This window comes from Pteropus medius, unplaced genomic scaffold (genome assembly GCF_902729225.1).
Source record: "Pteropus medius unplaced genomic scaffold, Ma_sr-lr_union100, whole genome shotgun sequence".
Lineage (NCBI taxonomy): Eukaryota > Metazoa > Chordata > Mammalia > Chiroptera > Pteropodidae > Pteropus > Pteropus medius.
Window position 1 is genome coordinate 5988352 of NW_024349796.1, and position 17370 is coordinate 6005721.

The window sequence follows — 17370 nt, forward strand, 5'->3', positions numbered from 1 at the left end:
ACTTGATTTATATGGAACTGAATGTAGAATCAGAGGCATTGTTAATGAAACTGGAGCAGAGCCTTGAAAAGGGAAAGTGATTTCACTTTGATACTAGAAATAGCAGTATGTTTTTTTTTTGCCAGTTTTAGCCAAGGTGGCTAGCTAATAAATTAGACAATAGCCAGTATAACATTATCCAAAATAAAAGCTACCATTTATTGAGTCTTAGTATAAACCAGCTGCTGTATGAAACATACTATATACATTTGCTAATTTAATCCTCATTTCAATAGAGGTAAGTACTCTTATTAGTTTGATTTTTGTGTATGAGGAAACTGAGGCTATCTTCAGCCCAGATCTTTCCTCTGAGCTCCTGTTCTTGATATCTCTTGCCTATTTCACATCTCCTCTTAGATGCCTGAGGCCCCTCAAACTTCACCGGTTCAAGATCTACCTAATAATTCCACCCCAGGACAGAGATACTTCCAGTGGTTCCCGTCTTAATGAATGGCTTCACTGTGCATTCAGCTGAAACCTAGAGGTTATCTTTGGGAGTTCTCCCTTTTTATTTTGCTTTCCATATTTAAGCCTTAGTCTCTAAGTCTTGTAACTTTTACCTTTAAAAAAAATTCTACCTACTTCTCACCACCACCCTAGTCCAAGCTGGTAGCACCTCTACCTTGCACTAATTACTTCAGCCTCTCAATCCACTGACCTACCCCTACCCCCACCCCCACCCCACCCCCACCTCCACGCAGCTAGAGAGAGAGATCTTTTTCTTCAAAATGTATATATGTTATCTTGTTGCTTAAAATGCTTTAGCAGTTGAAGACTTCTATTGTCTGGCCTCTCCAGCTTTATTTTTATACCACTTCTTATTCTGTCCCTTAGGGTTAAATTGATCCTTTTATTCCTTTATACCACCAGGCTTTTTTTTGCAGGGCCTTTGCACCTGCTCTTCTGTCTACCTGGAATGTTCTTCCTGGCCCTCACTCTCTGCTTATCCTTTAGATCCAATTTTAAGCTTCTTCAGAGAGCTATTTTCTGTCCTCCCTGACAAAGATTACTTCTTATTAAATCTTTTCATGCCACTATGTAACTTCTTATTGGCAGCTGTCACAGTTGCAGCTTTGCTTTTGTTCGTGTGTTTGGTTAGCTTTGGTTAGAAGATGCACTGTGGAAGGTACTGTTTCTGTTTTCTTCATGCTTGCATTCCAGTGCCATGTATAACACCTGGCTTCTCTGACCTTTTTCATACCTCCCATCTCTTGCTCCGGGCACAGTGTCTTTCACCCTTTCTCCCCCACCTCCCCCATCCTATTCCCTTGACTATGCTAACCTTTCTACCTCAGGGCTTTTTTACCCATCGTTTTTTCTGTCCAGACTCATTGCTTTGATCTCCTGCTCTCTCTTGGCTAGTTCCTTTCAAATGTTACTTCATTAAGAGAAGCCTTTCCTAACTTCCCTGTGTAAGGTAACCCTCACTGAGATCACCTTGTTTATTTCCTTTATAACAACTGCCAGGAGTATAGTTATCATTTTATGCTCTTGCTTATTGTGCTCTCCCCCCACTAGAGTGCAAGCTCCCTGAGAGCAGAGACTTTGCTTTGCTTTTCCATCAGGTAACACAGCCCCTAGAATAGCGCTATGTCAGGCACTTAGTGAATATTTGTTGAAGGAATGAATGAACATACCCTGTTAGAGCAGGATTCTAACTTAATCAAATTCACATGCCTGTAAAATCCATGTTCTTAATTTAATAGTTTTTTTAATTGATCAACATAATGCTGACAGCACAATATGAAAATTAGCCACGTGCTATGTGCATTGTTCTTTAAGCACTTTTACATAAATTAACTCATTTTACCCCCGTTTTGAGCAGCACAGAGAGATTAAGTAATTTGCTTAAGATAACACAGCAGGAACATGGCAGAACCAACCAAGATTCAAACACAGCTAGTCTTAATCTGCAGCTCACACCTCAACCTTCAGATCTCTGCTCAGATATCACCTTTCGTAAAGCTGATCATGAACACCTTACAGAAAAATAGTCTTCCCTTCACCAACCCTACCCACATTCCCTCTCCTTATTATCCTGCATTAGTTTCTTCAGGTAGTGCTTATCATCACTTGATGTGTGTGTTTGTCTCTCCCCCTTCAGTAGAATGTCATTCCAAGAGAGCAGGAACATTGGCTGTTTTGCTACCGACCTATCCCCAGTGCCTAGAGCAGGGACTGGGATGCAGTCAGCACTTTATGCATATTCACTGAATGATTAAATGGTTACTACTTTTCCTCAAACGAACCATACTTCTCATGGTAGCTGCATGGATATGAGCCTGTCTACTACTGCTGTTTCACAATTGTTTGCATTGTTCGAAATTTTTTAGCAAGACTTTACAGCATCTCTCCTTGACTTCTCTCCCCACAAATTTACTGCCTATGGTCACTAAACTTCACTTACAATACAGAAGCTCTTAAGGTGTCCTGTTAACCATTCTCCACATCTAGGCAAGAGGATAGAGTGAAGCAAGAGCGGCTTTGATGTTGACGGGTTGTCTATTCCATAAGCCGCTCATACTGCCCTATGGCAGAAAAATCAATTGAGGTTTAAGTATCTGAGATGTGTAAAAATGTTTCATAGCCAGAATTGCAATACTTTATCTGTTACTTCTCATTTAAAGTTTGTTCTCCATTTATATGAGTTGTAAATCATTGCTGCTTTTATTAAACACTAAGGAGAATTTATCTTCACTGATTTTTGTATTAAGTTCATATTCTTCTTTATCCCCTGAGGTCATCCTTTGTTTATTGATTTTTATGTATTGTGTGATGTCATAATGGACTGGCTCCTTAAAGATGTTTACATACATTTAGAACATGCCATTTAAAAATTTGTCTTTTTCTCGATGCAAGTAACAGGCCAGCCTTTCACATAACTTCACTTTTGCCTGCTCTTAGATTAAATTCAAACATAAACGGATGTCACAGTAACTGAGGTGAGAAGTAACTGGTTATGAAATAAAACAAATTTGAAAATGAGGAATGATAAATAATATTTGACTGTAGTAAAAGAAAAAGTGTTCTAAACAGTTTTTTAAATTTTAAAGAGGGAGATTTACCCATCTTTAATTCTATGAACAATTTCTACTTTGGAACATAGAAAGAGTTTTTTTTTTATGTTAATTTTTTTTTAAGTCGAGATATAATTGACATATAACATTGTATTAGTTTCAGGTGTATGACATAATGATTTGGTGTGTGTGTGTATATATATATATATACACACACATATATATGTATATATATATACACACATACATACATACATACTGCAAAATTATTACCACAATAAATCTAGCTAACACCCATCACACATAACCACAATTTTTTTCTTGCAATGAGAACTTTTTAAGATCTACTGTTTTAGCAACTTTTAGATGTTTAATACGTTATTGTTAACAATAGTCAGGAACGTCTCCTGGACATATTTGTCTTATAACTGGAAGTTTGTACCTTTTCACCTGTTTCTCCCGCCACCCCCCCCCACCCCAAATCACCAGTCTGTTCTCTGTATCTGTCTAAGTTGTTGTTTTTTTTTTTCCAGATGCCACATACAAGTGAGAGAGATCTTCCTTTATTATTTTCCAAATGACTTGGACTTCCTTACAATGTACATATACAATTCAGAGATTTTCAATTTAGTGCTCACCCTTTTTTATAAAAATGTCTTTTTCTATTGATCTTGCTACTTCCCCTTACCTATGGACCCCTTTCCTTTATTCACACTAGTAGCCTAGTGTTTCTCAAAGTGAGTCTGAGGGTTACCTGCAACAGAATCCCCTGAGGACCTTTATTAATTGTGTAGATTCTGTGTGTATGAGGAGCTTCCTGGTTATTCTAATATACACTAAAGTTTGTTTTAGTCAGTGAACCCCTCTACCTTTCTGCGAGCCCCTCTTGGCTGTTCTGAACTCCCGTTTGCAGCTTGATGTTAAGTGTTGTATATACCTGCCTTCTGGACCTCCCAGGAACTTACTGACTGCTCTGACAGTCCCTGAATCATTTCCATTTTCTGTTGTCTTCACTCTATTTCCACTTCTGATCTTCGCCTCCGTAAATTTCAGCTCTCTTTCTCTTTTCCGTCTCCAGCACCAGCGTACTTCTGGATGAGGATCCAAAATTCTTTCCCTGCTCTTCTTTCTTCTCTACATTTTTTTCTTTTGGAAATGTCTCCAGTTCTCACAACTTCAATAAGACTCCCAAATGTCTTTCTCCAGTTCTTTACCTTATCTGAGTTCTGGTCTATAGCTTGAATTGTCTACTAGTTATTTCTAATCGCACATCCCACCGCCATTTCAAACTCAAAATTGCTAAAACTAAATGGATCACTTCTACCCCTAAACCAAGCTTTTTTTCTTTCACTTTGATTATCCAGTAATATTATTTGTTTTAATTGCAGGCTCTTCAGCAAAAGCCCTTGTCAGTTTAAAAGGTAAGAATCATAGCATGATCATTTAGGTACGACATAAACTAGAAATGTAATTCATGAAAGTAATTTGGATATAGTGTTTCTTTTTTTTTCCTACGTTATAATTCATTATTGATTTTTACTAATGATAATTTTAAATTCATATGCCGTTACAAGAGAATTGGTCCTTGGCTATTAGAAATTATTAAGAAAATTTCTCCCCAGAATTACTGATTAAAGAACTTTCTAACTATAATATTCCACACAGATCTGAGTAGATTTAAAGCATTTATTAAACAATTGTGCTAAGCTGTATTTTTGCATAATAGTTCATTTTTTATGAATCCTGCTTTCTAAATAATAATGCAAGTCTTTTAAAATAAAAGAATGATAGTAATTTTCTTTTTCTAAGAAAAAAGTTAGACATGTTCTTTGGTCTTGTTATTTCTTTCTATAAGTACATTAGACTAACCCTCTTAATATAATATATTTTGAAATTTTACCTCTTGAGCAAGATTCTACTGAGTAAGTAAATTTGGAATGAAGCTAGATATTCTCAAGTGTTCATTAGTACTTCTAGTTTTTAAAACTACTGTGCTGTGCTTTGGATTGGTGATTTACCAAATTAAATTCTTCTGGCTCGAGAACACTTATCTTCCAGAGTTATCCTAATTTCTTTACCTACCGAGATAAACCCCATCCCACCTCTTTTCTTTTGTACGTATTAAAATATACATCTGAAAAATTTTGTTGTTTTTTTCCCCCAATATTAGAATCATTTTTCTATTTTAAAAAAAATATATAGGTGATATAAATTTTCTATAGAAAAAAATTACAAAATGCTGATAAGCAACTAAAAGGAAACAAAAATAACTATGTTGGGTATATTCATCCCAGTTTTCTATGTCTCATTCTATATAGAAACACATCCTTTTTATAAAAATTAAACTCACCCTTTATTTTCGTAATATCTCTGATTGAATCTTTCCTATTGCATACAACTGTGAAGATATTTCTTTGAATTAAGGAAAACCGAAATGCGACACATTTCATTTTTAGATATCAGGAGTTTCATATATTGAAGCAGAAAACATTTAGAAATATGCTCTAAATACAAGATTAGAAGGAGCTTTTTTCATTGCCCTTCTTTCAATCAGATTATACTTACGAAGTAATTCTTGACAAATTAGAATAGAGGAATTATTAAAAACCAAAAATAAAGAAAGAAGCCACGCATGTTTTAATAAGAAAATTTAATACTTTCAAGATGCATTGCTTCGTCAAATTATTTAGAGAGTTTGAAAAAATTATGGTCAATGTATTTTTTTCATATTGATAAATATTTCAGATATTGCTGTTATTAAAAAGGCAGTGTTCACAGTATGACATCCTTTGACCTCAACTTAAATCTTATTAGTAATAATTATTTATTACAGAGGGAAGCTTATCTAACACATGGAATGAAAAGTTCAGTTCTTTACAAAAAACACCTGTTTGGAAAGGCAGGAATACAGGCTCTGCTGTGGAAATGGTAAGGAATTAGTTTTTCTTACACTTTAGAATATGATAGCTAAATTGTCTGTATTGTCATGTGCAAATTCTTACAGGACAGTAAAAAATTTCCAGGGTTTTTCCCCAACTCCAAGCATTTGAGTCTTTACGTGTCATTGAGCAGTATTTGATCATATTTAGATAAATAATTTGTAGCCTAGGATAATCTGGTCATCATTAAGCATTTGTTAAGTAATTGTAGTTTCTTTAAATAGGCAAAGACAAAAAACTCCAACAACCCCAAATCATATTTTTTTAGTATATGTACTGCTGAAGTGACCACCAAATCATATTTTTTTAGAATGTAAAAAATTTTACATAGCTCTTATTCTTTACAAAAAGATATATAAATAAATGGTAAGATGTTGAAAGATCTTGTGTGATAAGGTATTAAAATCTTTTGTAGGTCAAGTGTAAGTGTATTTAGGGTTGAGAAGTAGAGATAAGCTTATAGTTAGCATAACAAATGATTTGGGGGGCCTCTGGTCCTCCTCTGCCCAGCCAGGTAGCTAGGAGGTTTTAGGGTTCAGTCATGAAACAAACCTGGACCTGGGATAAACAGCAGTGGTCTGGACAGCTGGCCATAATGCAAGCACAGGACTTTTCACACTATATCCGTTCTATCACCATCATTCTCTTCCTCCTCTGTCAGGGGAAGGGACTTCCTGTCAGGGCTATGGAATGTTGAGACTCTCAGTGTGTTTAACTTCAGAGATCCATAGCCTTGAACCAACTGGATGGTGCCCATATGTGGTTAGCCCTCCTTCTGCACCTGCCTCCCTTCCAACTAGGCATGAAGTTCTGTCTTGAATGATGGAGAAAGGACTTGAGAAAAGATGTGGGTACTATTAGGATATTATTTCTGTCCTCTACGAAGGAAGCCTCTGAATCTAGGATGGACTGTAAAAATTTTCATGTTAGAGACTGTTAAGTGTATGAAGTTTTTTGGGTACTTAAAAATTCTTTAGTTCTATACATATTTATCAAGTATCTGTTAAAGGTATCTCATATTTTTATTTACAAATGTACATTCACTTAATTTTCGAGAGCAGATATAGTGTAATATTATATACATTTAGATTTACCATCTACAGTAATTTAGTAACTTTGTCCCAGCCCAGCCCTATGCAACAGATGCATCATGAGATACACCCAGTTGGTACTAATGCAAACATTAACATAATGAGAACTGGAATTTCCAGAACTTATTTTCCTATCTTCACCATTCCAGGCTGCCAGTGTACTAAGGAGACCTGGATTCTAGTTTAATCATCAGCTAGGTGTTTTGTTTGTAAACAGTTTGCATAAATATGTATCTTACTACTTTCTAAATATATGATTATTTATATTTGACTTTGTGTACTTTGTATTACCCATACTTCATCCTTCTATACTTCTGATTATCCAGAGTTAGCTGGATTATTCCAAGTATAGAATTATATTTTGGAACAAAGATGGGAAGTGTTTTCATTAAATAAAAAATTTCTGTCATAGCCTTTCAGAAATTCAAAACGAAGTCGACTCTTTTCTGATGAAGATGACAGACAAATAAATACAAGGTCACCTAAAAGAAACCAGAGGGTTGCAATGGTTCCACAGGTATGTGTGGGCTGAAATTTTGTTTTTATGTGATAGAAAGTGAGCAATTGCTCAGAATAATACAGTTTATATTTATTCTGTTACATTTTGAATAACAAGTTCTTTAAATCGGTGCTCCAGTTCAGCTCCTATTTTACATACCTAGAAAAGGCCATTGTTTTATCGATGGATTTTATTTTATTTTATTATTTTATTTTTTTAATGCCTACAGCACCTGTATTCCTAGATGGTCTCCCATCCAAGTACTCACCAGGCCCAATCCTGCTTAGCTTCCGAGATCAGACGAGATAGGGCACGTTCAGGGTGGCATGGCCATAGACTTTATTGATGGACTTTAAACCAAAGTAGAAAGCCAGTCCTCAGTCTTACAAATGCACACTTTTCTTTTAAGCATGGATATAGCAGACATTATGTAAATGAACTGGGCAATGTGGAATGAGTTTGGAGTTTAAATGGGACTAAGAGGAGAACTCTCCTTTATCACTGAGGGAAGGATGTTGAAGACTCCTTTATCCAGAAGAGGAAAATATGTAGCATGAAATCATATCTCCTTTTTCATTTTTGGCATCTTTTTAAAGTCATAGTGGACATGTAAGAATCAAAGGAATGAATGAAAATTAGATAAAGAAATATTAACTTTAAGAATAATGTAATTCTTCTTATCAAATTTTTGATAGTTATTCCCTACTTCCCTTTCATTTTTTTCAAAAATGTTATGAGATTTTCTAGTGGAATGGGCCATAGTAGAGGGGATTTTCTCAACCGAGGAAGGATTAGGCACCAAATAAAGTTATGACCAGCAATATACCCTACCAAAAAAATTTGTTTTAAACCCAAAAAGCTCTTACATATCTTTATGATAATTTCAAATAGTAAAATATGTTCATGTTCTATAAAATGAACAAAAAGGTATTTTGACCTTTTTTTTAACATCAAGGACAAATGTACATAAGGATCTAAAATTCAGTTTTAAAAACTAGAAACCAATAATAACGTGCATTGCTTAACTTGGTAGGTGTTGCATACAGAGTTGAATGAATATCAGAAATAGTTAAATAACTGTTTCTTGCATTGACTTTAGAAGAGCTGTGTTATTAGGATAATTTGAATGACTGTTTAGATTTTTTAAATTTTCAAATGTGGATTTTAAAAAATTTTTTTTAAAGCATACAGAAAATTTTCAAGCATACAGAAAACCCTGGTCTTTATGACTATAAAACCATCCTGCCCCAGCTCTACCCACTACCTTCCTCCCTAGGCACCTCATTCTTTCTAGGACTATTTTACTAAGTCCTTTCTACTTCTGAGCAACACAGAGCAAACATAAGACAAACATAATATGAGATGACTTCTGAGTTTTCTCTTTTCTTGACTTAACATGCCTAGTTCTTTCAATATTTATTTACCATGGCATAGCTTGTTCCCTTACTGTCCTAGTCACGTCCCCTAAATCTGTTGTGTTCTGTGTGTTTCTTTAAACCGCAGTCTAGAGCTGAAAAATTAGCAAAAATCAACTTCCATTGAGTTCTTAATATATAGTACATCCTGTTCTAAGCACTTCATACATATTGCTTTGATTTACTCTTCGGCAATGCCGATGACATAGGTCACTACTATGTTATTTCCCATTTTTCAGATGAGAAAACAGACACAGAGAAATGTCTTGCTAGGAAGTGAAGGCTGGTACTAAAATGGCAAGCATCCTTTCTCCAGAGCCCGGCTTTTTTTTGTTTGTTTTAACAGCTTTATTGAGATATAATTCACATGTCATATCATTCACCTATTTAAAGTGCCCAATTCAGTGGTTTTAATATATGCACAGTTGAGCAACTATTACCACAACCAATTTTAGAATGTTTTCATCACTCCAAAAGAAACCCTGTACCCAGTAGTAATCACTTTCCATTTTCCATGGTATGAATAAACCCTTAGACGTGTAATTGCTACAATAACAAAATTTAAATTTTGCAATATACCACCAAAAGTCTATTCATAAAAGTTGTAATAATTTATATTTCCAATAACAATTTGAATGTATTTCCTCACGCTCAACAAGGGATCTTTAATACAGTTTTATATCCAGTGAGCTACAAATACCTCATTAAAAAATCTGGCAAATAACTCATTGGAAAGAAAAATAGCACCTTTTCTGATAATATTTTATAATAGTTTGTGTTTATGCTTAACAACTCCCAGTAAACAAAAAATTTTTTTACATGAAAAAGTTAATTTTTTAAGTACAATGTGGTTATCTTGACCTGAATTCTGGTACAGAAAAAGGGCATTAGTGGTAAAACTGGAGAAATCCAAATAAAATTTGCAGTTTACAGTATTATACTAATGTTAATTTCTTGGGTTTGATAAACCATGGTTATATGAGATGTTAACATTAGGGAAAGCTAAGTGAAGGACGTATGAAACTTGGTACTATCTTTACAACTTTTCTATAAATCTACAATTTTTCCAAAGTAAAAAGTTTATAATAAAAAAAAGTTAATTTGACCTATACCTACCCTCCATAGCTACTTCCCTTATCAACTGGTAACCACTGTGATTAGCTTGATGATTCTTTTTGACCTTTTTAACACTTCTAAGACTATATATTTATAGAAAATATTTGATATTGTTTAATATATGTAATTTAAAAATTACATTTGTAGAATCATTTTCATGACATTGTAGCATACATCATTCTGTAATTTATTTTTTTCACTGAAAAGTCTGTTTTTGAGACCTGGCCATGCTGATCGATTTAGTCAGCTGGCTAACTGGTTGAAAAGGAAGGGGAGGGGAGAGGCGGAAGAGAAGAAAGAAGAAAATTCTGCCTTCAATATTTCATTTTTTTTACTGTTATATAGTATTCAAATTTATGATACCATAATTTATTTACAAATTCTCTTATTTATGGACATTTAAGTGGTTTCCAAGTTTTTACTATTACAATGCTGTAATGAATCCCAGGCATGCCTAAAATGTGGAATTGCTGAGTCATAGGATCTGCACATTTAAAAATTTTTAAGTGTTGCCAAATTATTCTCCAAGGATATTATACTGGTTTATACTTTCTACCAACAATGTATCATAGTGCCTATTTTTTCAAATGCTTGCCAGCTCAGTATATAATCAAACATCCAAATTTTTCTAATCTAATAATAGCATCTCCCTTGTTTAGTTGACATTTCATCTGTGAGTGATGTTGTTTAAAAACTATTTTTTTCCTTTCCTCTAAACTGTTATGTATTTTTCCCATTTTCTATTAGATTGTGGTTATTTTCTTATTAGCTTGTAAGAATTTTGTATGTATTAACACTATTAGCCTTTGGCTGTTAATATTGGTTGTACTTTTTTTCAGAGTTTGTAGTTTGTCTTCTGACTTTGTTTCTACATTTTTCACCATGCAGGATTGAAAAAAGTTTTAAGAGTCAAATAGAACTATCTTTTCTCTTTATGAGTTCTTGAGTTTATGCTCAGAAAGACCATCCCTAATCTAAAATTTATAGTTTGAGAATTTTGTCATATTTCTTCTTTTGCTTTTTTAATGTTTAAAATTTTAATCCATCTGAATTTATTTTGTAGTAAGGAATGAGGTAAGACTGCAACCTAATTTTTTTCCAGAGGACTACTAGTTTGTTCTGGTAACATTTATTGAGTAATCCATCATTTATACATTGATTTACAATGCTGCCTACATCACAAACTAATATCCTGTATATATTTGGGATTATTTCTAGATTTTCTATCTCTTTGTATCCTCTATGTCTCTGTTGTACTAGTGTCAAATTGTTTTACTGTGGTGTTATATCGTGTGTTAATGTCTGATAAGACATTATTAACTGTTCTTTTTTTAGATTTTCCTAAGTGTTCTTGCAAATTTTTTCCATGTCAATCTCGCACATTTCTTAAGTATATTCCTAGGTATTTAATACTTTGTTCTTGTCATTTTTGCTGTCATAAACAGGATATTTCTTCTGTTTTATTGTTTAACCAGTTCTCATTAACATATAGAAAAAAGTGGTTTTTTTAAGATACTGATTTTTGTATATCAGCTTTGTATTCACCATTTTAAATTATCTTATTATTTGTAATGGTTATAGTCGACTTTCTTGAGTTTTCTGGGGCAGTCATATCACCTGCAAACAATGATAGTTTTTTCTTCTTGCAGTTTTATTCCTCTTATCTAATTGGCTAAAACCATCAAAACAACGTTAAAAAATTAGAGGTGATAGTCAACATTTTTGTCATATTTATCACTTCAATGAGAATGTTTTTAATACTTTAACATTGAGTACAATGCTGACTTTTGGGTTCGAGATATGATTTTGTTTCTTTCAGATAAATACCCAGAAGTGGAATTGCCGGATCATATGGTAGTCTTATTTTTAATTTTTTGAGAAATGTGTTCTATAGATTAAGAAATTATCCCTCATTGATTTTTATGTTCTAACTAAAGATTTGTCAATTTTGTTGTCCTTTTCAAAGAACTTTTGATTCCATTGATTTTTCTCTGTTGTTTTTCTGTTTTCTATTTCATTTATTTCTGCTCTAAACTTTATTATTTTTTTCCTTCTGCTTGCTTTGAGTTTTCTTTGCCTTTTTTGCCTAGTATCTTAAAATGGAAGGATAGGTTATTTGTGATCTTTCTTCTTTTCTAATATAGGCATTTGTCCTATAAATTAAACTTCCCTCCAGGTATTACTTTAGCCATATCATTTAACTTTTGGCATTTGTGTTTTTTCAGTTGTTCTCTCTATTTCTATTGCATTAAGAGTTGTTTTAATGCATATTGAATTTTATCAGATGTCTTTAGCATCAGTGAAGGTGATCATATGATTTTTATTGCTTTGATTTATTGATAATGGTGAGTTACATCAACAGTTTTTTAATACTGGACCATCCTTGCATTTTTGACATAAATTCCATTTGATTATGTTGTGTTCTTTTGATGTTCTTATGGAATTTATCTGGTAACATTCTTTTTTAGAAAAAGCTTTTTTTCAATTGAGATATTTTGTATTGCTTTCAGGTATACAATGTACTAATTTCATATTTGTATATATTGCAAAATGATCACTACAGTAAGGCTAGGTAACATCTGTCAGCACAGTTACAAAAATTTTTTCTTATAACAAAAACTTTTAAAATCTCTCTTAATAACTTTTAAATATGTAATACAGTATTATTAACTATTGTAACCATGCTGTATATTACATCTCCATGACTTATTTATTTTGTAAGTGGAATTTTCTACATTTTGACCCATTTTGCCCATCCCCCACGTCCTGCCTATAGCAACCACCAATATGTTCTCTGTATCTATGAGTTTGGTTTTGGGTTTTTTGTTTTTTTTTTAAATTTTAGATTACACATATTAGTGAGATCATAATAGTGTTTGTCTTTCTCTGTCTGATTTACTTCACTTAGCATAATACTCTCAAGGTTTATTTGTGTTGTTGCAAATAGCCAGGATTTCATTCTTTTTTTATGGTTAAATAATAGACCATTGTGTGTGTATATATATATATATATATATATATACACACCACACTTTCTTTATTCTTTCATCCATTGATAGAGACTTAGGTTGCTTCCATGTCTTGGCTATTGAAATAATGCTGCAGTGAACATGGGAGTACAGATATCTTTTCGAGATATGATTTTGTTTCTTTCAGATAAATACCCAGAAGTGGAATTGCCGGATCATATGGTAGTCTTATTTTTAATTTTTTGAGAAACTCATACTGTTTTCCGCAGTGGCTGCACCAATTTACATTCCCGTCAGCAGTGCACAAGGGTTGCCCTTTTCTTCACATCCTCACCAGCACTTATTTCTTGTCTTTTTGATAATAGCCATTTCAATATTGATGTGATATTAGGTATGATGTGATAGCTCATTGTGATTTTGATTTGCATTTCCCTGATGCTTAGTGATATTAGCATCTTTTCTTGTACCCGTGGGCCTTCTAAATTCTTCTTTGGAAAAATGTCTTCAGATACTGTGCTCATTTTTTAATCAAATTGTTTTTTCCTGTTGTTGTATAAGTTCTTTATATATGTTGGATATTAATTCCTTTTCAGATAGTATGACTTAGAAATGTTTTCTCCCATTCTGTAAGTTGCTTTTTCATTTTGTTGATCGTTTCCTTTGCTGTGCAGAGCTTTTTAGTTCGATGTAGTCCTACTTGTTAATTTTTGCTTTTGATACCTTTGCTTTTCAGTGTCTAATCCAAAAAATCATCACCTAGACCATTGTCAAGGAGCTTACTACCCATGTTTTATTCTGGGAGTTTTGTGGTTTCAGGTTTTACATTCAAATCTTTAATGCATTTTGAGTTAGTTTTTGTGAATGGTACAAGATAGTGGTCCAGTTTCATTCTTTTCCATGTGTCTGTCTAGTTTTCCCAAAACCATTTTTTGAAGAGACTGTACTTTTTCCATTGTATATTCTTGGCTCCTTTGTCATAAATTAACTGACCACATGTGTGGGTTTATATTTGGGCTCTCTCTTCCATTCATTTGATCTATGTATCTGTTTTTGTGCCAATATCCTACTGTTTTGATATTACTGTGGTTTTGTAATGTAGTTGGAAATCAGAGGGTGTGATACCTCCAGCTTTGGGCATTTGGGATCTTTTGTGGTTCTATACTAATTTGGGGATTGCTTGTTCTGTTTCTCTGTGAAAAATACAACTGGAATTTTAATAGGGATTGCATCGAATCTCTAGATTGATTGTTTTGGGTAATATGGACATTTTAACAATATTAGTTCTTGCAGTTTATAAACAGAATATCTTGCCAAGCATTTTAAAAATTCATAGGAATGAGTGATGTTTTCTGAGCTTTTATTTCATTATACTTTGGCAGATTTTATTATCTGTGTTGTGTTGTCTTTATAAAAATTGTTGGGAACCTTTTTTACTTCCTCAGTGATTTGAAACATTTAATAGCATTGGAGTTACAGTTTGATACAGAATTCTCTGGTGAAACCTTCTGGGCCTATTGCTTGCTTGCATGTTTTCTCTTACTCTCTCAATAGTAGCTGAGTCCTTACTGTTTTTTTCTGGCCCAAGAACTCTAAAAATATTTCTAACAGGTATCTTCTTCTTGCATACCTTAATTGAAATTGTACTGAAGTGCAAACATGGTGGGGGGTAAATATTTCACATTCCTTACCAGAATATGTTATGAAACTGGAGGCTTTGTCAGAATTAATTAGAATATTTATTTGTTAAATGATAACAAAAATACTATGTCAAATGTTGTTGAATCTTTTTGAGTACTTAACCATAATTTACCTTTTTACAAATATATTCAGTGTAATAGATGTGCATTTTTATTTAATGGAACTGTTGTTAATCTCTGTTTTTATTGTATAGAAGTTTACAGCAACAATGTCAACACCAGATAAGAAAGCCTCACAGAAGATTGGTTTTCGGTTACGTAACCTACTCAAGCTGCCCAAAGCACATAAATGGTGCATATATGAGTGGTTCTACTCAAATATAGATAAGTATGTATCATGGCTCATATCACAAATATTACCTGAACCAAAAATTTGTTTTTAAAACTTTTTCAAACATACAGTCTTTTCTCTAAGTTTAATTTAATCCTATTTTTTTCCTAAATTCCTTTTTCTATTCCTCATTCTGGTTTAATCCATTTTCATTTCTCATGGGTTTCTTCCCCATTCCTTCTTTTGGGAAAGGAGTTGTTTTAGATTTTTGTGAAAAATAAAATGAAAGTATAATTTCTGTATTATAATTTATAAAGACTATGGAGTGGAGGTACCCTAAAACAAAGCACCAATTTTTGCAATGAACAAGACTTGTTTTATAAATCTTGAAATTTTAAGTGTTGGTATAATAGTAGAGAAACAGTTGATTCAATGAGATTTTTAGGATAGTATTTACACATTTTAGTTATATGTAAATATTGAAATAAAACATTAAGAGATTTGGGTTAAATCCGATTATTCAACAACAGAAGTTACTGAGGAAAAATTCTGATTTCTAATCCATGCCAGTTGTTGGTGCTTGCTTTGCTGGCTACTTATCTTTACTTTCCTTCTCTGCTTTCCAAACCTGCTCTCCAAAACCATTACCTACTCTGATGCTTGCAAATCTCATGAACATTCACATTTAAGCCCAAGATATTCAGGTATCATTCATTGCTAAGACTGGTTCCTGGTTGCCCAGACTCATGAATGAAATCGTTTTATTTTTGTCCACAGATTTTCCATAGATTTAGGAGAGTTCTCAGGGTACCCTAGTGTGATCTGAGTTCTTCTGGAATTCTTAAGAATTAATATGACCTTCTAGAATCCTCCAGTTTTCCAAAACTGATTTAATCTCAAAGAGGTCTCCTTGGTGATGGTATTACCTTTAGGGCAGATATTTTGTAGCTAACATTGTCTGTCCTCCCCAGATATAATAATGCCAGTGCCAGGATAGCCTCCCAGAGGATACACTCCTGTCGGAGATTTAACAAAAATCAGTGTCTCCTGGACACCTCAAGCACAGACAATATTGCCTGAGTAACTTTTACACATTGTTTCACAAATGCCAAGGATTTAGTTTCGTTTTAGCACTTTGAATGTGTGTACCTGTTGTGTGTTTTGAGTAGAAGTGAAAGTTTGGCATTTTGTTTGGTATTGAAAATCATAATGCGTGTTTTGAATTTTATGTCTCTTAAGTAACATATTGTATATTAACCATTAAAATACCATTTCTATTTTATAGACCACTCTTTGAAGGTGATAATGACTTCTGCGTATGTCTAAAGGAATCTTTTCCTAATTTGAAAACGAGAAAGTTAACAAGAGTAGAATGGGGGAAAATCAGGCGGCTTATGGGAAAACCACGGAGGTAAAAACAATGTTTCTGTTTAAAATAAAATCAGTAAGTTGGTAGTATTGTTACTACACTGAATTTTTTAAGCTTCTAAAGGACAAGTCCCAACACATAACTTTTCAGAATAATGAATTATATGTTAAATATATCCTGTTAACCAACTTTAATGTAAGGGCCTTTTATACTTATACATCTTATAATTAAATGTGCAATCTCATTTTTGTTCACATCACAAACTTTGAATATAATTTTGTTATATATAATTGTAGCCCATTGTGTTCCAAAAATATTTAAGAATGCACTAAAAAATACTTAATGAAGCTATAAGGTTGTACATACATTGTTATCTTTTGTTAAACTTTTTATCACCTCAAGAGCCTTCTCACAAAAAAGAAAAAAAAAGCCTTCTCACAGTGTATATTTTACTTTATATCAAAACAAATCAAGTAACTCTATCTAATATCTAATTACTTTCTGAGAATTACTTTTCATGTGAAATGACTTTTCCTTTTCCAGTGTTATCCATATTTCCAACACATCACAAAACCTTATATTACTTTTGAGTAGAATCTTGAAATGTATTAAAGGATTGGATCGTTAATTCTCATAGTATGTCTGTCTGCCTAATAAAAGCATGTACAGGGTTTTAAATAATGGGAAATAGTCAAGAAAGGCCTAGAAATATAAAATGACGTGAACAAGTAGAAATGGAGTTTAGTTTTAATGATTTCTGGAGATAGTGATGAAATGTAAGGATAAATTTTAATTGAACTGATAATAGTTCATTTTATTCCTTGTATTTAATGGTGACCTTGCTGATGATGTTTTTAAGATTTCCCTCATTTACAAGAACAATTTAAATTTGATGTGTTAGTGTGTTTCATACTGGTAATGTATGGCCTTTGGTAATTACTTCAGGAA

At 33.1% G+C, this 17370-nt stretch overlaps 1 protein-coding gene and 1 pseudogene across 1 annotated transcript in view; one reads left to right on the top strand and one right to left on the bottom strand.

Moving 5' to 3' along the window:
• The first annotated feature begins 373 nt into the window (after positions 1 to 373).
• LIN9 (lin-9 DREAM MuvB core complex component) overlaps positions 374 to 17370 on the top strand; it is a 43361-nt gene continuing 26364 nt past the window's right edge. The window contains exons 1-6 of the mRNA XM_039883288.1: positions 374 to 523; positions 4445 to 4477; positions 5890 to 5984; positions 7499 to 7603; positions 14977 to 15110; positions 16339 to 16464. Of these exons, the coding sequence (XP_039739222.1) occupies positions 490 to 523; positions 4445 to 4477; positions 5890 to 5984; positions 7499 to 7603; positions 14977 to 15110; positions 16339 to 16464 (527 nt within the window). The 5' untranslated portion in view covers positions 374 to 489. The remainder of the gene's footprint in view (positions 524 to 4444; positions 4478 to 5889; positions 5985 to 7498; positions 7604 to 14976; positions 15111 to 16338; positions 16465 to 17370) is intronic.
• Positions 7806 to 7923, bottom strand: LOC120619448 (uncharacterized; annotated as a pseudogene).